We start from the raw sequence: 22,263 nt of genomic DNA on the forward strand, positions 1-22,263 counted from the left end.
ACCTTAGAACCCGTTGGTGGACACCGATGGTAAGGGAAGCTGTCAGGCTGAAGAAGGAGGGTCTCCCCAGGGGTCTCCAGAGGCAAACCGAGACAATTCAGGAGGGGGAAGCAGGGATTGGCTCAAGCTGTTTTCAGCTGGGATGAACTGCTGACTGGGGATATGGCAGAGTCCGAAGGTCCAGGTGAAGCCTTATCTCTATTCATGGCAGAGGTAGTCAGGAAGATCCTCAGTGGCAAGGTGCCTGGTGTAGATGAGTTTTGCCCTGAGATGCTAAAGGCTCTGGACATTGTTGGGCTGTCTTGGCTGACACACCTCTTCAATGGGAGCTCGGAGTAGAGCTGCTACTCCTTCGCAAAGGAGCCAGTTGAGCTGATTAGGATGCCTCCTGGGCGCCTCCCTTTGGAGGTTTTCTGGGCACGTCCAACTGGGAGGAGACCCCTGGGCCCAACCAGAGCTCAATGGAGGGATTATATATCCTGTCTGGCCTGGGAACGCCTCGGAATCCCCCAGGTGGAACTGGAAAACATTGCTGGGGAGAGGGACACCTGGGTCACCTTGCTTAACCTGCTGCCACCGCGACCTGGCCCTGGATAAGCGAAAGAAAATGAATGGATGGATAGATGTATGTATGTTGATGGACGTAGTGTTTGCGTTACAGTAGTAAACTCACATCAGTTTCACATCAGGAACAGTTTGCACAGAGCCTCCTGAATATTACATCGCATTACATTTTAAATTTAAAGTAATAGATCTAAATGCTCTCCACTTCCAGCGCCTTTTCAGCACAACATGAAGCGTCTCCTGCAGATGTTCTGCAGGTAGATTGTCATCATCAGCATGCAAACTGATTCGTTATGGTGGTTTATTTTTTATTGTATGAGGGGAACTGGGTCATTTAATCAGAGGGGTTTGTTACCAATTGTTCCTTAACTTGCTTCCTGTTACTGGCAATCATATGTCAAATCTGAAAAAACAGAATAATGCAGTGATTATGATCACAAGTCCACTATTTCCATGCCAGTTCTTCATTCGTTCAGAACCTGCAGTCTAACACATAAACATTTTGCAGCAGTATGACCACCTTTTTTATTTTTTTATTTCCAGTGATTTCTCTCGTCATCATCATCATCAAATCAGCAACATAGCTAATGATTACACAACAATACAATTCCACAACCAGTTCCAATTAAGTCCATTCTTTTATCAATTAAAGAACAGATATTATCATTGTCAACAAGATAGATTTGCATTAGTTTACAGTGCTGATGGTCCTCTTCCTCTTGCAGACAGCAGCAGTTAGCAGCTGCTGCCCACAAAAACCAAAGTGTTCCATCAAACCCTCTGAAGTTGCTGTGTGACGTAAATTCTGAAGTATTTCACTTTGCTTTTCTCACGGTAAACAACCTGTAAACTTTCCACTGCGTTTCACACCATCACAAGTCAAACCTGACAAATCTGACTTAACAATTTTATTCATCTTATTTTGTGTTCCATTTTTAAGTTGACTGGTCTACACATACGTATCTAATGTTATGTATGTGAAATGAGCAAGACAAGCTTTGAATCACTTTAAGAGTTGTATATTTATATTTAAGGAGATCTGTTGGGCGGACACTGACTGTAAGACAATGACGGGCATTCACAAGGTTCAAGATTTTTTTTGCAATGCTTAGAGCGCTTGTTGTTTTCCCCATTTCCCCCCCATTTTAGTCCTATATGTTATCTAAAAGGAGTGAAGGACAGAATTAATACTGTTTAATTATAATGTCTAGTTTGTAATGCCCCCATTTGTTGTTTTTCTTGCATTTGCTTCCATTTTTTCTCATAAAAGAGGCTGTAAATTTGTCTATTGATGTAATTTGTTAACATGTTTATCAATGTATGTGTTACTGTGATTTTTTGCACATTTATTCTATATATGTCAAACTAATTTTTTATTTTTTATTTCTTTAGGTCAACTATGGGATCTAAGCTGTGTTCTTAAAATTGGCATCCATATTTGCCTACAAAAGGAGGAAGAAGAAAAATTTATGACATTATGATCAACTGCTGAATCTTTTATGTGTAACACCGGGTTGTAAAACCTAATTAAAAAGACTGTTAACAGATATCCAGCTCGTCAGTTAAACGGTCTTTTTACTGTATTGGTTTAAAACCTTTGCAAGCCTTACTGGAATCAGATTTAGCCTGTAATGCATTTTGAAGTGGGGTTCATCTTCTGAGATAACCCCAGAAGAAAGACTGGAGTCATGAGCGGATGTAAGGCCTAGAGGCAGATAATAGGAAAGAATTTAATCAATGAGAGCACTGTGCTGCCTGTATCTGTCGACCTCTGAGACACGACACTGTGGCATCTGCTGCAGTTGGAGTCTGGCCATTGCTTACTGTACTGTCTGCACAGTAAGCCATCACAGCGACAACTTCATTCACTACATTCTGCACGGCTTCAAGATAAGCCTACTGCGGTGTATCTGCTGTTATTATTAGAACTGAAGAATGCACAAAGAAGCTCTGGTAATTATTCTGACACACACGATGCATAAGCAGCAGCTGCACATTAAACTACATGTTAGCTATATTTTGAGAGCAAATTGTTCATTTCTCTTCTCATCTTTGAGTAACTTTGTTCGTGCATGTGTTTAATCCTGGTAGTGAAAGCGCTTTCTAGTTTTTCTAATTTTTAGACTTTGAAAGCCTGTCACAGTGGAAAGTGCAAGATGTACTACACAGCACTTTTTAAAAGATACCAACAATTCAGATCGATGATGCAAAACTAGAACTTAATGTTTTGACCAAACAAGATAAAAATAAAACGCAAGAGTCGTGTCTCAGGAATGTGTTTATCCTCATTTGCTTTGTGCAAATGAAGATAAAGAGCCTTTTGACTGGGATCGAGCAGTGAGCAGTGGCCCTGGAGGGATCAATTCAATGCTCTCTTTCTTTTCTCAGAACATATTGAGAATGTCCAGTTCTAGCAAGTGATGTCATGTACTGTCACTCCCCCTTTTTTTTTTTTTTTTTTCCTTTTTACACACAAGAAGTAACTGGTTTCAATGCCTGTCCTCATCGAACAGCCGTCCACAACTTTAATTGGGGAGAATTCCCAAAACAATTGCATCAATAATGGAATTTAAATGATAGCACGTCTTCTTTAGTTACTCGATCATGCTGTATGTGCAACACATACCAGACAGTTATTAGTTTATGTTTTGAAAGAGGAAAGTTAAATTCAAGTTTCAGTTGCAGATAAAGAAAATAGCAGTTCTTGGTGTTTACATGATGATGTTATCTTTAACAACAAGTACCCGAGATAAAACCAAGGATACCACATTGGGCCCCTCCACCACGCGGTATGCGAAGCCTCTGCAATTATTGTAACCACATCCTATGAGCTGTGGAAGTATAAACTTGTGAAGATATGCATTGCAACTTTCTGCTTATGGAATTCACAATTTGATGCAAAACTGGTTCACTCTATAACAAATGTGTCTTGTCAATCAAAATTCAAACTTTCCAGCATCAAATACAGATGATTATATTATTATTATTAATAATTATTTAATCATTATTATGTGTATTGTGTATTGTGTGTATTGTGATTATGTTAAAATCTTTGTAAGTGTACATGTAGACATTTATGTAGACCTCTAACTGCTTCCCAAAGTTATGGCAACATTAAATGTTCATGTACTGTAGAACATGTCATTGCATAGCTGTGTGTCTTCTTGTGTCTTTAACCACAGGGGGGCAGTGTTGATCTGTTGCTCACCAAAAGGAAAGCAGGAGTTCAAGCTGGAAAACGCTTCCATGTAGAGATGGCCACTCCAAAAGCAGGTTCATTGAAGTGTTGAAGAGATATACAGTAGCTGTCTTTGACCACTCTGTATTGAACAGGCAGCATACACAGAATTTGTGTACAGAGAAAGGGGGTGACTGCAGCACTTTAGTCTAAAGAATAAAATATCAAATAGCACGCCAGCCGTTAAATCATGTATTTGGATTCATTAACATAAATACATTTGACATTTATGTTGTTTTGGATTGAGGCAAATAATTTGACCGCCCAAATGCAAAGTAAGAAGAGCTGCCTTTTAAGGCTTTCGTGAAAATGAAATGAGCGACAAGTCAGACATTTGTTGAACAACACAGTCAGGAAACGGATAGCAATTCAACAGTTAACCCTTGTCTATGCTATGTTATTATTATTATTTTTTTTTAATTTTTTCCTTCATTAGTCTCCGTTCTGCATGTGCCACCAGGGGCAGTTAAAAACGACCTCCACTGACTTCTAATGGTCTTTTATTTTTGTATTATTATTATTATTATTTCAAACTAAGTAATATTGAATAACGTTAACGTTACTTGTGTGCTGTTTCAAGTTAGGTGTGGGAGTTTACGAGTGGTCTTAAATGCATCCCGTCACTATGGCAACTCAACGCTGATACTTTAGAGGAAAACTTTGAGCGTGAAGAAAATTTAGCGTTAGCTTGTTTAATGTGTGATAGAGCCACAAAGCTTCACAAGGAAGAGGCGCAGGCTCAAAAGGACAAAAGCAAGATGGACAAACTCGAAGACCTCGAGAGTTTTTTAAAGAATGTTGACAAAATAAGTGAGTAATATACTTTTTAACCTTACTAATGCTAATTGCTAGCTTACAATTAACATTGTTATATGTCTGCCAAGGGGAGCTAAATTTACGTTATGTCGGTTTGTTGGCTAAACGGACAGATGAGGGGTTGTAAATTAACGCTACACTACTAACGTTAGTCAACATAGTAATGTTGCACCATATAGCGTTAGCTAACAGAAACGGACAGTCCATTGTTTTTATCATGCCAAAGGTTAGACGCCACCACTAATATGAAATATGAACCTTCTTTGTGAGAAACACATATAGTTAAATATGCATGAATTGTACAGAACTTAGTTAGTGTCAAAATAAATAACAAGTATACACAAAGCACATTACATGCACAATTGACAACATATAGTATGTGTTTTCATAAACACATCGCTGTAAACCAAAAAATCCATCTGTATTTCTTTTCAGGTGAGCTAGTGCAGGATCTTAAGTCTTCTGAAGTCGATGTCCAGCATAAAGCAATGGAAAAAGCTGATTGCTTCGTAGCTGCCTTGAATGAACCCTGCAGGACAAAAGTCAACAAGACTACAATTAACACAAACCCACCACAGCAACCTTCATTGGTAAAGACATGCACACAAGGTCACCAAAGTACTGTTCTCTCTCTCTGTCTCAGTCTTTTTTTCACTTTGTTTTTACATCTCTCTATCTTTCTCTCACTCTTGTTGCTCTGTCCCTCCAATACACACACACTTTATCTTATTGTGTTGCTGGCCTTGTTCAGTCTTGTCAGGTAACAAGGGGTACTGCGATGTACTCAGATGTGACAATGAAGGTTTTTGTTAACATTCTATTCAAAGTATTTTTTTTCTGTTTTACAGAAACTGCAGAATGAGAGTCCAGGTGAGCTGGTTATTTCTTTGTTCAAGCAAACTTATATGTCCTAATTGTGAATGCATAAATAGCCAAACAAAAAACTAAGAAAACACAGCAGTAAATATACTATATTAATGAAGCAGTATGTGTTGACTGTTTTTTTTTTTTGCTGAATGATGTGCGTTACTACACTGATCTGAACAAACACAGCTGTAAAAGACACAGTCCAGTTCAGTAGCCGCTTTTAATGACATCCTTGACTATAAAGCGCTTCAGGTCTTGGAAAATGTCAATCAGTCTTTCTGATTAATCCACATTATAAACTTAAAACCTATTCTGTGCCACATCTGATTGTTGTTCATTGTACAATAAGTACTTTGTTGTGCATTTTGTTCCTATTCTTATCAGGCGCAGTGGGATGTTTTAATCAACTGCGCTTGTCTGGCAGATAGGTGACTCACCATCTGCCATAGTAGAAGGAGAGAGGTACAAGGTGTGTCCTTATGAAGCAATGAAGCACCCTTTGGGATCTTTCCTCTCAAGGTTGACTATTTTTTGTACTATCTGTCACTTGTCTGCTGAGACCAGTTCAGACGCCCTCACACTTTATGCTATTTTTGTCAGTTTAGTTGGCAGAGGTTTGATATAGCTGTGATGTGGACACCCGTACCAAACTGTCAGTATGTCTCAGTGAGGAGGGCACAGCTATGGATAACAGAATTTAAATTATTTGACATAATTTCTCTGTCGTTGTTGTTTGTTTTTTAATTCAGAGGCCTCTTAGTGGATAGGAGTCTTGTAGTATTAACCATTAAAAATACCCAGGCTCTAATTATTGATCTGTGTGCTTAAACATTTGATAATTGGCAAGTTGGAGCCAGCCCTAATTGAACATGCAGTACATTAACATACTCAGAAGTCCCAGTGGTGAGTCTAAAAGCTGGTATTACTTTTTTTTTACAACATCTCCTCATGTACACACATCCTTTTAGCCCCACCAACTTGAAAGTGGAATCACATATAAAACAACTTTTCATCCAATCAAACCTTCTTTTCAATTCTTCCGGGGATAAAACTCATCAGAAACTGTAACGCTGCAAATGCGTGAGCCGTTTACACCTCTGTGTGTGAAAAATACTAATATTGAAGTTGACACATCACGCATTCTATTCATAAAATGCGGAAGAGAAGTAATACTGTGCTCGAGGCTTAGGAGACAGCAAAACAGTTTTTAAATTACCCCCACTGATATTTATTACACTGGACTTGGAGCAATCCTGAATCTGTCTTTGGGAGAACATTTTTTGCATTAACAATCCCACACAGTGAAAACCCTGTGGGATTTCACCGAACACAACCTTTAAAACCTTGTTAAAAAGTAGTTTTTCTGACTGACCTCATGACAATATCTTTATAGTTCCCTTCCTCCTTGTAGCACTTATGCTTAAAAGTTTTCATTTTCTTCTAACCAGAGAATTTCATGAAGATCATGGAGAGGGATGCTGAAGAGAGGAGACTAAGGAGGATTGCAAAAGAGAAAAAGGCGACTGGTGTGTGATTCTCTGTTTCTTAAATATGTTGTTGAGAGTGAAAAGTTGGCTGTTTTTGCTGCTCTGTTGTGCTTCCAACAGAGCAGTCCCTTTAAACGTTCTGTTTGTGTCACTGCAGCACTCAAAGACAAGGGGAATGAAGCTTATAAACAGGGAGACTATGAAACTGCTGTGAAGTATTACAGTGATGGCTTGGCTGAGCTACGGGACATGCAGCCATTGTACACCAACCGAGCACAAGTGAATATCTTCAACCTATGTTTTTGGCATTTAGTCCAATCTCTTTTATCTATCCCTTCTAATATCTAAAATTATTGATGCTAAGTTACCACCTGTCTAATGTTTAAATCTATGCAGGCCTTCATCAAGCTGGGGAAGTACGAGGAGGCCATCAGTGACTGTGAATGGGCCCTGAAGGTAAGGCCTGGATAGAAAGTGGGGTCAGTTGCTGCCTCATTAGTCATTATGTCATGTGAGGCATCGTTCTTTGTGAACCTGGGACCTCAGTGGAAATATGTTTGGTTGGAAATAGGTTGGATAGGTTAACAGTAAGTTGTGGTTTGTCTGCACTGCACTTATCCAACAGTAATAGATCCAGGACACAGGTCACCAACCGTGCAGGGATGCTCACTGAAGAAAAAACATGATCAATGTTTTTCTTTACAAAAAGTCACTGTACTGAGCTTTCAGGAGCGGAGTATGTCTCTGTGGTTCAGATTGAACATATCTCTCTAACTGGTAGTGTTTTCAATGCACAAACATTAAATCATCATTACACTGCTGATGACGGGTTGCTGATGACGGGCTGCTGATGAAGTGCTTTAACTAATACACTCCCCTGATCATTTTTTCAGTGTAATGAGAGCTGCATAAAGGCTTATCTACTCATGGGGAAAGCATATCTGGCATCGAAGAAATATAATGAGGTGAGAATGATTACCTTTCATTACATCTAATCACACCAGATTTTTACACATTGCTTTTGCATACAGATTGGTGTCTAATCTGACTATAGCTATAAAAAGGCTATATATTTTGGGTTGTATAAGCAAGACGCAGTCTCAAAACTCTGATCTATTTGTATTTCCATCTATTCGTTGTGAAATATGCTTGAATTGAACAACAGAATCTGGTAAACATCTTTATTTATAGGTGTATCACAGTGTTCTATGTATCAGACCCTTATGCTGAGATGCTGTGGTCTTTTTGAGTTGCTAGAATCATAAATGGATTTCATGTCAGTGATGAACCCAATTCTTCTGTTTTTCAGGCCAGAAACTGCTTTAAAAAAATCGAGGAAATGGAACCTGAGATGGACAAGATGGTGAAAGGTAACGACTGCTTTTTTTCATGGGTTAGGTTAGAAAAACATTAGAGGATTTAATTCATGCCATTATTTTGCCTGCATCTTTTTTATGGAGAAGAGTATTGCCATATATGGGTACAACTGTAGTTGCAGTAAAGTCTATTAATAATACAGTCGTTGTGTAGTTGTTTTTTAGTGAAGTGGGGATGTGTCACTGACTGCAGCCCAGTCAGTTGTAAGGCTGTCATTACAACCTTAAGCTTGATGTCACTTTGTTGTTGCCCTGCCATAAAAGAATTTTGTGTTTTAAATTATACTTTTTTTTAAATACATAGCATTGAAAATATTCCACCTGAAAACTCTGATATGGTGCTCTTTACATATTTTAGTGAAAGGAACGACTCTTTTTACTGTCTCAGTAGTCACGAGTCTTCATCTCCACTACCACCTCCTACCCCTCCTACCCGCTAGTAGGAGGGGTAGGAGGGGGGAGGTGAGACCACTGTATAAGTCTGGCCCTGTGAGAAAAGCAACCACTTTGGCGTTTGTTTCAACTCAGTACTCGCTCCCGCAGTCCGGCGCCTGGAGCTCGCTCCCTGCCCCTGAGCAGAAGGTCTGAATCGAGTTACACGAATCTCTCACTGAATCACTCACTCACTCAGTACCTGCTCTCCCAACACGGCAGGGCATAAAAAGCACTTTTACCTTACGCAATCATAAAGCTTTCTTTACTTTGTGGCCCACATGCGTTTGTTTTGCAGTAATTAGCTATTGTCATATGCTATGTAGCATTTTATATCTCATACACTGGCAACAGACCTACTTCGATCTGAGTCAATGATAGCAGCAAAAGGCAGGATGGGTGGTAATCTCTGGCTGTCTGTTGCACAAGAAGAGAGTTTCAGTTCTCTCACTTCTGTGACAGTAAAACTACATTTACTGCTATGAAATAATTTCCTGTCAGATGGGAGTCTGCCCTCTCGTCTTCCCTCTCTTCCTTCCTTTGTTTTCTTTCCTCAGAATACCTGACACAGGTACATTTGGAAGAGGAGAGAGAGGGTCAGGAGATAAATGCGATGCAAGACTTTGACAAGGGAAGAGGGAAGGCAAGAAGAGTGCCCCAGCTGCTGGAGAAGCTGTCAAAGCCCGGGCAGATGCCCCTCTACTATCGCGGAGGAGTGGAGATTCTGTCACAAGCAGTCACTGACTGTGAGTGAGCTTCACACAATTATCCTTATCCTCTAACCCCTTTGTCCTCACTCTTTCACATAAAACCTGCGTCACTTATTCACCTATTGTCCTGGTTGTATGGCTAAAATGGCCTTCAGTATTGGTAAGCCTGGGGTGGTTAAAAAGGGAGTTGATGCAATACTTTAGAATGAGGTAAGTCTTTATGCTGTCCATCACTGATTTCTCCTCATGCTCCATTTGCTTGTCATACTGAGCACATTTCCGATATAGACTGTAAATCCACAGTGTAACAGCAGCACTTCACTGCTGCCTGGTGGGCCGCTGAGCAGAGGACGGGTATATGTACATGAAAACACTACATAACACTGTAAGATGACACTTAAACAGTGTCATGGAAATTGCTGTGTAGAGCATTTTTTCCGTGTTTATTCTGTTATCAGATCAGTGACAGAGAGTTTTATACTATTTGCAATGCTCAGAGATGGGTGAAACCTCCAGCGATGGCATGATCTGATTGTGATCATCTCTATTAGCAGAATAAGATATTCCCTTGATGCATAAATGATGATGTGATTTAGTTGCCGAGCTGCTGAGTGGGCTGTTCCAAGCCAGCAGTGTCAGCTGTTCCATCATTCAAGTGATATTTTAAGGTGTAGCAAACTGTTTAAATGAAATCACTTATATTAACATTGTTTAATAGCCTTTAGCATAGGTACAGGGTCGTGTAGGCAATGTTGAGAGCAAATATAGAGGGGGGGTTGTTATTGGCTGGCTGCAAACACTATTAAGCCTTCTGGAGCTGTCTCAGGTGCAGTTTAATGAAACACCTGTGATAGCAGGTGTCCATCACAACCTCAGAGGCATACCTGCACTCAATCCTGTCAGAGCCCGTAGCCAGTGAAGGGTGGTACCTGTCCTTTGGCTTTGCACATTTATGACAGCCTAGCCTGAGGTCCTCTAGGTGAACAGAGGCTCTGGAACATGCCTGGGATTATCAATGCTTATATATAATTAAGAATGAGATCCTGTCAGGGCACAGAAAACATTTCCTGCCTGTTCTCTGATCAAGAAAGAGCAGTGAACAGCTCTGGTCCACAATATCACACACAATCCCATACTGCATTCGATGGGATGTATTGTTATAGTCTGGTGCTTGTAGCTTTAGATGGGCTTCAAATAAAAGAACATGCCCTCACAGCTCTAATTTCTCCTCAGCACAGAAACAACATTGTGATGTTTTGCTGGGAAAGTTGTCGGCAGGAAAATGTTTCATTGCATGCACTCATTTGATAATGATTGCATCAGGTTGACAAAGTTACTTAAATCTGTCCCTGCTAAATGAAAAGGGGGCCATTGTACACAGACAGCAGTTGCTCTCCCTCAGGTTGTCCCCCCCCTACTCTGCAGCTGCTGATATACTTTCAACATTCTTTAAATGACTTTGAAACTGCCGGCAGTTAATAAAGTAACTTTTTTTCAGTTGTTGCCAAAAGGCAGAAACTGCAGCTTTTGTGTAACAGCGTTGTCGAACAATTCATCAAGGTTAATGGCACACTGAGGAGTTCTTCTTTTGTTATATTCCAGCCAAGAAACAAGACATTCTGACACACTCCACCCTGTTGTTACAGTTCTTTTACATTGACCACACACCCAAGGCTGATTGAATAAAAGAGGGAAGCTTGAAGCTGGTCCCTAATCGAACCATACAGCTATTAGAACCCAGCCCTCAGTGTAACGCTAGCTCTCTGTCCTTGTATCACTATTTCTAGTACTCATATATCATATTCTTTTACCCTGCAGAATGTCCACTGCAAATGGGGAAACATTCCTTATCCGTTCTCTCTTTTTTCATCATTCAGATGAATAAAAGTCTACTGTCAAATGATATAATGCCTGTCTCACAGTGCCATTCAAAGGAAAAGGGCAAAACTTACATAACTCACAACTGAAAGGACCGCAGCAGGGCTGACATTACAAGCTTTCTCCTCTAAAAGTACTACCTCACAGCTCTGCTCTACTTTCTGTATGCTCACCATGAGTGGGAAATAGACCACTCCTCGCTGTGCCTGACTCTATCAACATATTATTTATTCTTTCTCTCTTGGCCTTGTAAACCAGTGAACAATTACAAGCTAAACTAAAACTGAGAGGCGCTGTGTTTCAAGGCCACTTGGCGATGATGTATGGTTTTCTGTCTTCTTACACTATCTACTCTTCTCTTCCAACAGGTACAGACCAGACCCTTTTCAGACTGAACAATGGCTTCAGTATCATCAGCAGCAATGACATGGTGAGGAGGTAAGAAGGCCAGAGGGAGAGGTAGCTGTCAGCTCTCAGTGGTACTTTGACAGATGGACCCAGAGACAGGGGAATACAGAGACAATGATGGTCTAAACTAGAGACATCACTCCCCCTTCTCCTCCTCCTTCTCTCCCCCTTCAATCTCTCACTGGTTGTTTGTGCAATAACCCAAAGAGGAAAAGATGATCGCACTGAAGATTGATATGAGCTCTGAAATAAGTAAAAGCTCTGTGTTTTGTCCTAGGAAGCGAGGTTGTTCTGTACAAGATGCAAATTATGACTCCTGCGTGTCAGTTCAGTAAGATTATTATTAACTTGTCACGTACTTCCCATTTTGTCCGTTGTTGGCGCTGTCATTATTCCTGTTAGAACACAGTGTCCGGAAAGTAGACAGCGCCAAGAAATTGCAGTCTGAGCATGATGGAAATAGCCAGTAAGGATATTGCTGTCAGCCAGATACAGTCGACTGAAACCTATGTGGGCCCTGTAGCAAAGAGGGCCGATGCTTTGTTGCCTGTCCCGATCCCAATCTGAAGGAGCACTGAAGGAGTTCATGTCCTCTTGGCACTGCTATAAGGAGCCTTAATTCTTTTTGAAGAGTAAAACTTGGGAAGGGGTCTGGAAAAGAAGTAAACAAGGGTGTTCCATGATATTGAAAATATAGAAGTCCCAAAAAACAGTGCAACGTAGGACAAAAAGTATACATTAAGGAGATAAAAGTGTTGTTGGGATGGCTTAGTAACGACTAAGGTTCTTCAAAGTAGAGACAACAGTGATGAGTTAGGTGAGGTCTAAGTGGGATAACACTGATGTGAATGATTACTATGTTGCTATGTTACCCTAGGTACCTACATCAAATGTACATAAATGGAAGGACTCAGTGAATTATGATGTTAAAGTGTATTATACAACAGTTAGTTCCAACCAAGTAATCTGATTCCATGAGTGGTAATATAGAGAACAACATCACTGAGACTTTTCACTCTGTGTACCACTCGGCCTCAGCCACATGTTCTGAATACTTTGTTTGTTGTATAAAAACAATATCACACTCAAGGTTGTGATGATGTACTGAATATTAGCACAGCTGTGATTATCTACGGCACTCGGCAGTGCGTCCCTGAAAACCACTGGCGGGGGTTAGGTGTCAGACGAAGCAATCAACTGCACGCTGCCTTTGTTTATTATTCCAGGGCAGGTTTTGTATGTTTTGCATGTACAGGACAAAATCAGCAAAGAAATAAGAGGTACAGCTTTGTCCACAGGGGGCGCCAAAATCAACACAAACCGAGCTTTAAATATCATTACCATACATAAATCATTGTTTTTGTGCTTATGGCACGTTTTTGTACTTTATTTGCTTTTTATAGCCCTATTAAAATAATCCTATTTCTTACTATTTTTTGATACTAGAGTGCCAATTGGTATCTAAAACATGCTGCTTGCTGGGGTGCTGGTTTAGCTCAGTTGGTAGAGCAGGCACCCAATATCCAGAGGCTACAGTCCTCGATGCACTGATCGCAGGTTCAGCTCCTGGTCTGCCGATCATTTGGTGCATGTCATCCCTCACTCTCTTCTCCCAACATTTCCTGTCTCTCTTCAGCTGTTCCATTAAATAAAGGCAAAAAGCCAAAAAAAAAAGCTTGCTGCTGCATCAAGAACTTTTGTTGTTAATAAGAAATTAAATTACATTTTGCTCATTATGTAAATTACAGCCTGCGTCTGGTTTTATCAATTAATATTTGGCCATTAAGTAAATATTGGACATTTGTCATGTGTAACATTGTGTTTTTATACCCTTAGTTTCCGCTTTATTTGCTTTGTGTTGTGTTAATTATATTTTATTGGCATACTTTCATAAAAACAACACTTTCATTATGTGACAGTAATATTTCCCTTTGATTTGTATGATGTCATTAAGAAGAGAACCAAGCTAAGATCACTGACGTTATGATTTCCACAGTTGCCTGTTGCAGGAAACAAAGGATCCAGACAGCCAGCAGATGTGTGTGTCTGTACTGAAATTATGGAGGGCTATTTGTTGTGGAAATGGTATGTTGGTAATTGAATTGCGTTTTGTTTTCTTTATTTGTCCATGTAGCCATTTGCTCTTGCAGAGTTAGCAGGAAATAGAGGAAAATAAATAATGAAATACTAATGCTCGATTATGACTTGTCAGTGTGATACTCAGGCCTTCCCTCTTTTTACAGCCTTTTTTTGCTCCTACTCAAACAGGCCACGTGGGCTTCAGCACATAGACTGATATAATTTGTTTACAGTTTGCAGCTTTTCCCAATGTGTCTACTACAAGTAAAGTGACTTGATGATCGTGTTATTGGGTTTACAGCCTGGGTGCTTGTTCACTGGGGACATAAGAGGGTACTGTGTTCAGTGAACTCATTCTTTGTACATGCCCTGTTTCTTTTGTTTTTCAGATGAAAACCAGAAGATGTTGATGACATGCGCGCTCACCAGACAGTCCGTCGTTCTGTTGGTGACATCAGAGCATGTTGATGTGCAGACAGAATGTCTGGCACTGCTGGATCTGCTCTCACAGATGCCACATGGCAGATGTTTGGCCATTGACAACCTGAATGTGCACTTGTAAGACATTTCTTTATGTTGTCTTCAGACACAACTGATGAAAGCAACAATGTAGTGTTTCATATTTCCCCCTACATTAAATCAGGGTTGGGGTTACTTTAGGTCAGCCCTGAGCCATATTTGTTTGTGATTTTCAGTCCAATTTCCATGACCATTAATGAGATTTCATAAATGTTGTGTATCATTGCTCTGGGAAATAGTTTTAAAAATTGTGGCCCAAGTGACTTCATATTATATTTAGTTCTGATTATATCTGAGCTGCAGCTGATTGGATTTTCGTTCCATTTGGTGTTGTTATCAAATATATTAGTCTAAAGGTGGACAACTTCATTATTTGGGTTCAAAATATTCAGTGATAGCAGTAAAACTCATTATTTTTTGTGTCCCTCTCTGTCTTTCTCTTCTGTTTCTGGTTCTTTATCTTTCTTAATCTGGATCCAAAGGTTAGCGGGGAACCTCATGGCGTGCATCGCAGAGCCATCGCAGCGGCAAGAAAAAACAGCAGTCGATATTCTGGAGAACTTAACGGCAGAAAACAAGTATGACTTACTGATTAGCAGCCTGCTCAAACAGAGTTATCCTCCTCACATGCTAGAAACTAATAATTTTATCTCTGCATGAGGAAATCTATATTTTCAGATCTTCCGCAGAGTTCAGAATATGACCCTCAAAGCAGTCTATTATCCTCCCATACATCATATCCATGTATATTAAAAGCACTTTCACATCACGTCAGGAGGGGTCCCGTGAGAAATGGAAAGTGTGACATGTTCAATAATTCAACATGTGCTATCCAAGTGCTAATGTCACTTGAAGGCAAAAGGCCGTTCTAAGCCTGTTTCCCTCTCTGGTGCCTCATGAAAATAGACATGAAAGGACAACTCAGGCTGTTGAACACAGCAGGAAATGAGTCGAGGCGTCAAGCAGTGAAATGGGGAGATCAATTTTTCTTGTCTATAGCTCAAAGAGAGAAATATCCTACAGAGTTGTCTCTTCATTATAGAAGCTAAGCTTACTACGCCACTACTCCATGACTTAACATGACAGTTAATCAAATATCCTGATGTTTGATTATATGATTGTCTTGCAACATATCAATTATCACAGAACAGCTGTATCGTGATATTATTGTTATAGTGGGCCAAGTATTGCGTATCGTATCGTGAGTTACCCTGCGATTCCCACTCCTAATCTGCCCATACACTTCTGTAAATCACAGTATTTATACATGGCTTACAGCATATTAAGTTATAGATTTAAGTCATAAGTCAAAGCAACTTGGCCATGCTGTGCAGTTGTGCAGCAAAACCGTCTGCCTTATTCTGCCTCAATGTGGTTCAGAGACGTGACAATCAATGCTTTTTCAGCACTTAATTGAATTGCAGCTCAAATAATCAGTGAAAACTCACATTTAGGAGACGTGTTTTCATATTTTCTTACAGATTTTGCAAACAGTTAAGAAGCGTGTCGACAGACTCTGTCATTGCGCCTTTCACAGCAATACTGGTAAGACCTACAGATGCAAAGATTCAGCTTATATACAGCACTGAACTGCACTGAATATGTATAGTTGTGTGTTTTTATGTGTATGTCTGGGCAAATTTGCATTTGTTGGCTTTATTTTTCAGAAAAATATCAGCGCATCCAATCAGCATGTCCTTCCATCACTGATATCAGCTGTTGGCCGTCTGGCTCGAGATGATGTCATCCGTCGCAATTTTGCTCATGATCCGGGGTGCTGGAAGGCTTTTGTCGTGGCCATTGTTAGTATCATTACTGATTGTTCAGTACAATTCAGGTGTTTGTTGTACAACACAAGCATGAAACACCTCAGTATAGTCTGAATGACAAAATTAGAAATGGTGAATATTATGAAAATGTTGACCTGTTTTTTAAACAGTTGGGATTTTATTCAGTCTACAGTTGTTGGCTGTCATTGCAGAAGCAGTGCAGTGTGCATGATCACAAAGAGGTACTCTACCCTCTGCTTGGTTTGATCATCAACCTGTCAACTATCACCTCTGCAGTCATTCAGGTAAAGCCAGTGATGTGTGATGCGTTTGATTTATGATATTTATGTTGAGTTTCAGTCATACATTGATATGTTATGAGGGAAAATATGAACTTTGTATCTTATCTGCAGACATCTCAACAGTGGACACTATTGTTTTTTGATATGATGCGACTATCTTCTATAAAAGTCCCCCATACCACTGAAGTCCAAAAGATGAAAATAAACTTCATTTTAAGAAAAACAAAAAAAGCCAGTGGAATGGGAAGCAGAAGGAGGAGTACTTGTGTGAACCGTGGTGTGACCTAATCAGCCACCTAATCAGAGGTGAAATGTATGTGAAAATTGGTTTAGCCCTTTTTCTGTCCCCTTTTTGTAGGAGCATGCTGTTTCACTGTGTGACTGCTGTCTGGGCCTGCTGAGGCATACTGACGGAGGAGTCGTAACTGTGAGTGAACTTTACTTTTGCAGTACTTTACTTTGGCAGTACACTATAGTATAAAGAAGACTATGAGTAGGAACACATCATATATGAAGCTGCTTCAAAGCATCAAAAGTCCCTGTAGGTTTAGGTTTTCATGTTTGTCTGATTTGACCCAGAGAGTTTTAAAACATGAAAATACTTTGTTGAAGGTTCTCGCAGAAAACTTCTTCATGTTGGTTTCTCCAAACTTGACTTTCAGGTAACTAGACACAAATAAAAGACATTAGTCTTGAGTAATGGTCCTTTTTAAGGGCTTGTGAGCTTGCTGCCCCAAATGGTGGTAACAGCAATCCACAATATTCTTAGGCTCCTGTATACATATCATTACATTTGATTGAAACTCTAGCTCCAGGTGCTGTTGTCTGTGCTAATGGTTGTTATAGCAGTTTCACACTGCCTATGTAAAGCCCTTCGAGTCCCACACTTTCAGCCACCTGTCTCTTTACTCTATTTTAATGCTCACTTACTGCCTGGCTGGCACTCTTTCTTCCTTGTCGCCTGGTGTCAACATCCTGTTTTTATTTTCTCTATATTTTTCTCTGCTCATGTCTCGACTTCACCCACTTTCTGCCCCTAATGCATCTTGGTAGGTTTGCAGTTAATAGCCCTAAAGCATGACTCTACAGTGTGTTTTTACTTATATACAATTACGTTTAGCCTTTTTAGAATAGGTGTAAGAAATATGTGTGTGTGTGAGAGCTAACAAGAGTTAGAAACTGACGAGTTTGTCCATGCCATTAACTTCCATTTTTATCAACTTGCTTCAACCATGAGAAAAAATGTCATTGAATTATTATCAAAACATTCCTCCAGAATTTTTAAAGCCATATTACTCTGTTTTTGGCCACTAGGGGGCTGAAGAAGTCAGAAACAAGCTGCCAGACACACAGTCATATTATTCCCTGGAAAAGCTGTTAATGCTAGCATGTTAGCAAAAAAGTTTCCTTTTTCCTTATTGCACACATGATGCATTATCATCTAAATGAAGCTGGTGTTTCTGGCCAAATTAAAGTTTAATGTTGGAGGCCTCTTACTTCCGTTTCCCGTGAAAGATATCTGGGTCTGTGGCTAAGTCTTCCCTTTGGTGCTGTAGAGTCAGTGTGTAGAGGGCTAATTAGAGCCTTTATTGTGTAAATGGCTTCCAGTGATAATCAAATGACAGCTGTAAAAACGGAAGTTAATCAAAATCTCTTCAGATAAATGTTTTTTTAATAACTGATTCACTCAGCTGAGTAATTTTGCGCCCTTGACTTACTAATTAATCTCTCAAATTTGTCTGCTTAATGTGCTTATTGTCTAACCTTTATTGAGAGATTTACACTGTAAAATGACTTCATTTGTGACCTCAAATTACTGAGCCGTGCCCTCAATTTTCTCTATGCAACAATAATGTGTCCTTCAACAGATCCTGCATGCAACACAAAGCAGGCACCCGTGTGTGACCCTTTTCTAATTCTCTCTAATGCTTGCTCTCCAAACGTGTTTTCAGGCAACTTTCTCACCTCCTTTTTGAATGGATTTTCTTTACTTTATTGCTGCATAAGTGCTGATATAACTTCCTGAAACAGCGGTTCTCCTGTTTGTTTTCTTGCTTCTTCTTGTTCTGCTTCTTTCTTTTATCATCTCCCGTTCTAATGCCGACATCCTTCTTCATCCTGCAGAGAGCCACAGGTGTGCTGAGTACTATCCTGCCTCAGTCCTCGGAGGCTTTGCAGCACGTTATTCAGGGTGGCGTAGTCCGGACTATGCGCAGGCTGCTCAAGGTGTAGTACTGTATATACAGTACATATTCTGTGAATACATCGGCACTATCTTACCTTTTCTCTCACTCTTTTCCAATTATCTTTAAATTGATTTGTCGTTCTTCAAAATAAAATCTTGACATGATTAAGGAAGTCCTATCATATGCTATAATTTGCATGCGGTATAGTTCAAAATCAATATAAAAAAACAATCCAGATAACAAATCTAAATCAAACATTCTGATGAACTGTTATAGTTTATAGTCCTGTGTTTTTTTATATATACAGTCCTTTTACTTTTTGTAATTGTTATTTTTCTGTCTGCCTGTTCAGGGGACAGGGCAGGCTGCTACGAAGTATGCCATTAAGACTCTGACAGTGTGCACTGCTGCCAGTCAGTTGGCCCGGGAGGAGCTGGTGAAGTGTGATAAAAGTGAGAAATGATTGACATAGTGGAACAACTTTTACAGGCTCTTTCATTACTCCATGAATAACATTTGAAAGTTGACCTAATATGCAAATTAAGTGTGTGTGTACAAGTGTAAACGGGGCTGTATGCACACTGTATGTGTGTGAGTGCATTCTGCAGTTTATCTGCAGATGTACACCATAACATGTTTCTTTTAACACATTTTAAAGTGCAGTTCCCTTCCTATCTGTTTTTCATGTATTGTTCCACACAGACCTGTCCATTTTACGTCGTTTGCTGGGTGCCAGCTGTGATGACATGGTGACAGGAAACGCAGCCCTGTGCTTGGCCCACTGCCTCGAGCTGGAGGGAATTGCCATCAGCCTGCTGGGCACTGATATTGTGCCGCTACTTCTGCGCCACGCTGCAGGGGACGCTAAGAGGACAGCTGTGAAGCAAAATGCAGCGATCGCTCTCGGGAAGCTGTGTCGATCTGAGCCCAGGTGCCCTCTCACCTCATTCCATATACCGCATGCTGTTGATTACATCTGCAAAAGTAGCCTGGAGGAGAATTCACTAGACTAGATTAAATGCCACTCTGACAAAGAGCTAATGTGACGTTATGGGTCCGGCAAAGATTATCTGTGTAGTATATTTATTTGTGCATCTGATTTACTGTTTTTCAAATAGTTCAATATATGTCTTGATTTCAGTTTGTCTTGTTTTTTCCTGCAAACACCCACCAATATGACCGTTCTTTGATGTGATGATCTGCTAACTACGCTCATGCGTGACATTAGCTTTACCGTCTCTTAATGCTTGCAGTCGGTTTACTGCCTTATCATGATGGACGGGCTAATGGCCAACAGCCTTTATTGCACTGAATGCATTTTTAGACTCTCCCTGACTGTTGTAAGAGGGAAGGAAAGAAAAGGGGAAAGACTGTCATAGAGAAAGTGTTTTAACTTTATAATATTGGTCACAGGTTTCAAGTCTTGTTTTGGTTTTGGCTGTAGGTTTTTATATTTGCTTGATTGTTTTTTGTCCACATTAGTTAGTATCTTGTGGAAATATTATAAAACAGCTGCAAGTGTATATTACCTCCAGATTTACAATAGTTCTCTCTATCTTTCTTCAGTATTTCAAATGATTTGTTTTTATCCTGAAATTTAAGTGTGAATATCCTTTCATTTCCACTCTCCGAGGTGAGTAAAATCAAACTTGAGTGCATCCTCTCCTGAACAATGGTTTTGTGCTGTGGCCCATCTTCTCTACACTTACGCACCTCCGATTATGTGAGGGTAATTGTTGGTGCAATTATCTTTAATGGTAGAAGATGGAAGCAACAAACATCGTCTCTTTGTTGCTAGGAACATGTTTACTGAGCCTGAAGGCGACAGAGCTGTGCTGGGACTGTGCTGATGTTTAGTTTTAGTTAAGAAAATCACGTGTAAATTTAACTGTGACAACACATTGAACCCACTCTCATTGTGTTTTCTCTTAATGCATTTTTTTGTTGATTGCAGATATATGAATGAACTTCGAGAACTACACGGCCTTGAGATCCTGCACTCCTGCATGAAGCTCATCACATGAACACGCAACAGAGACATGTTATATAATCCAATTGCTTGTAATCAGTCTTATTCTCTTCTGTATTCTGTGTGAGGAACCAAAACTCCTCCCAAGAAGAAAAACAGCCTTAAAAATAAAACTTTTTTAATTATATTATAAACACGATTCATTGCTTAGAAGTCTGACTTAAATATATACATATATATATATATATATATATATAGATAAAAGCTAATGACTTGTTGTGGTAGATTAAATATTTGTTGCATTTAAATCAGATTCTGCTCCTAATTGCTTAATCTGCATAAATGTCATAAACATTCATATTGATCCAGGCTGTCCTTGTTTTTTAACCCCATGTGAATTTATTTAATTAATTACCATGAAGACGTGTGGATGGAAGTTTAAGTGCAGTTTGTTTAACCTCCTTTATATGTCTCTCCATACATACATACATACATACATACATTATCTATACCACTTATCCTTTTCTGGGTCTCACGGGGGGCTGGAGCCTTGCCAGTGGGCGAGAGGCGGGGTACACTCTTTACTGATTGCCAGTCAATCACAGGGCTGATCCACAGAGACACGCTCACACTCACACCTACAGGCAATTCTAGAGTCACTAATTAACCTAAGAAGCATGATGTCTTAGGACTGTGGGAGGAAGCCGGAGTACTCGGGGGGAACCCATGCATGCACGGGGAGAACATGCAAACTCTACACAGGAAGGCCCCAGCTGTGAGGCTGCGGATAACATTAAACTAAATTCCTGAATACTTTTGTACTGAGAAAATACATTCAATATATGACAGAATACACCACTTAAATAGGTATTAGGAATATAAATAGGAATTGGAAGTGTGTAAATAATTAGAACATTGCATCCCTTTTAAAGAGGTGTCATTATTTTGTGAGTTAAATGTGAATAATGCAGCATACAGCCTGCTTAACATCTGATAATACTGGCTGTCTCATCCACCAATGTGGCCATGATTACAAGTTCTAAAAAACTGCAACCCTAGTGGGTAAACTTTCCTTGTGCCAGGCTTTAACATTTATCTTTAGTATTTATTGCTGATGAAAAAAACAGCTTTTCCCCGAGTGTTTGGATTCTCTGGACGGCAGTAATAGAGGTACAAATCATCTCGAAATCTTAAAATATGCGTTTAAAGAGTTTGCAGGTTGACTGAGTTAGGGATCTGCCAGATCTGCATGTATTTGAATTATGAGCATAACTTGTAAATTCACAGGAAGTGCGCGGCCCAATAATTTATCATGCAACTTGTCTTGCAGCTATAACCATTGCACCACTGAGTGTTCAGCCACACCACTGCAAGAAGGTCAGAGCTATAACTCTGCTGGCATAATGTTTGCACACTGTGATGGCTTGTAGAGTTGTGTTACTGGGAGAGACAAGACGAGTAGTCTATAGCTGCACTATGTTGTGAAACAGTTTAATAGTGTGGAGGATTTGGATTAAGGCAGGTGAGAGTGTATTTGTGGGTGTGCTGTGGCCTTAAATCGGATGGCCATGGGGGAAAAGCTGGTATCAGAAATGTTTTTAACGCTTGACAATTACATGCGTTGTAACACCTGAGGAGGGGACAAAAGGCCATATTGAGTTTT

General features: G+C 39.9%; 1 protein-coding gene across 1 annotated transcript; it reads left to right on the forward strand.

Annotated features, from left to right (window-relative positions):
* Positions 1-4,554: 4,554 nt before the first annotated feature.
* Positions 4,555-20,760, forward strand: ttc12 (tetratricopeptide repeat domain 12). Its single transcript, XM_069669072.1, has 21 exons — positions 4,555-4,612; positions 5,054-5,208; positions 5,467-5,488; positions 6,934-7,011; positions 7,130-7,251; positions 7,369-7,428; positions 7,866-7,937; positions 8,282-8,342; positions 9,338-9,526; positions 11,737-11,806; positions 13,773-13,861; positions 14,245-14,413; positions 14,857-14,952; positions 15,856-15,919; positions 16,042-16,176; positions 16,356-16,448; positions 16,804-16,872; positions 18,570-18,671; positions 18,984-19,083; positions 19,334-19,562; positions 20,586-20,760. The coding sequence occupies exons 1-21, from the start codon at positions 4,561-4,563 to the stop codon at positions 20,653-20,655; spliced, it is 2,097 nt and encodes a 698-aa protein (XP_069525173.1). The 5' UTR covers positions 4,555-4,560; the 3' UTR covers positions 20,656-20,760.
* Positions 20,761-22,263: the final 1,503 nt, after the last annotated feature.

Source organism: Semicossyphus pulcher, unplaced genomic scaffold, assembly GCF_022749685.1.
Source record: "Semicossyphus pulcher isolate SPU_LCO1_2020_fin unplaced genomic scaffold, fSemPul1.0.p SCAF_19, whole genome shotgun sequence".
Lineage (NCBI taxonomy): Eukaryota > Metazoa > Chordata > Actinopteri > Labriformes > Labridae > Semicossyphus > Semicossyphus pulcher.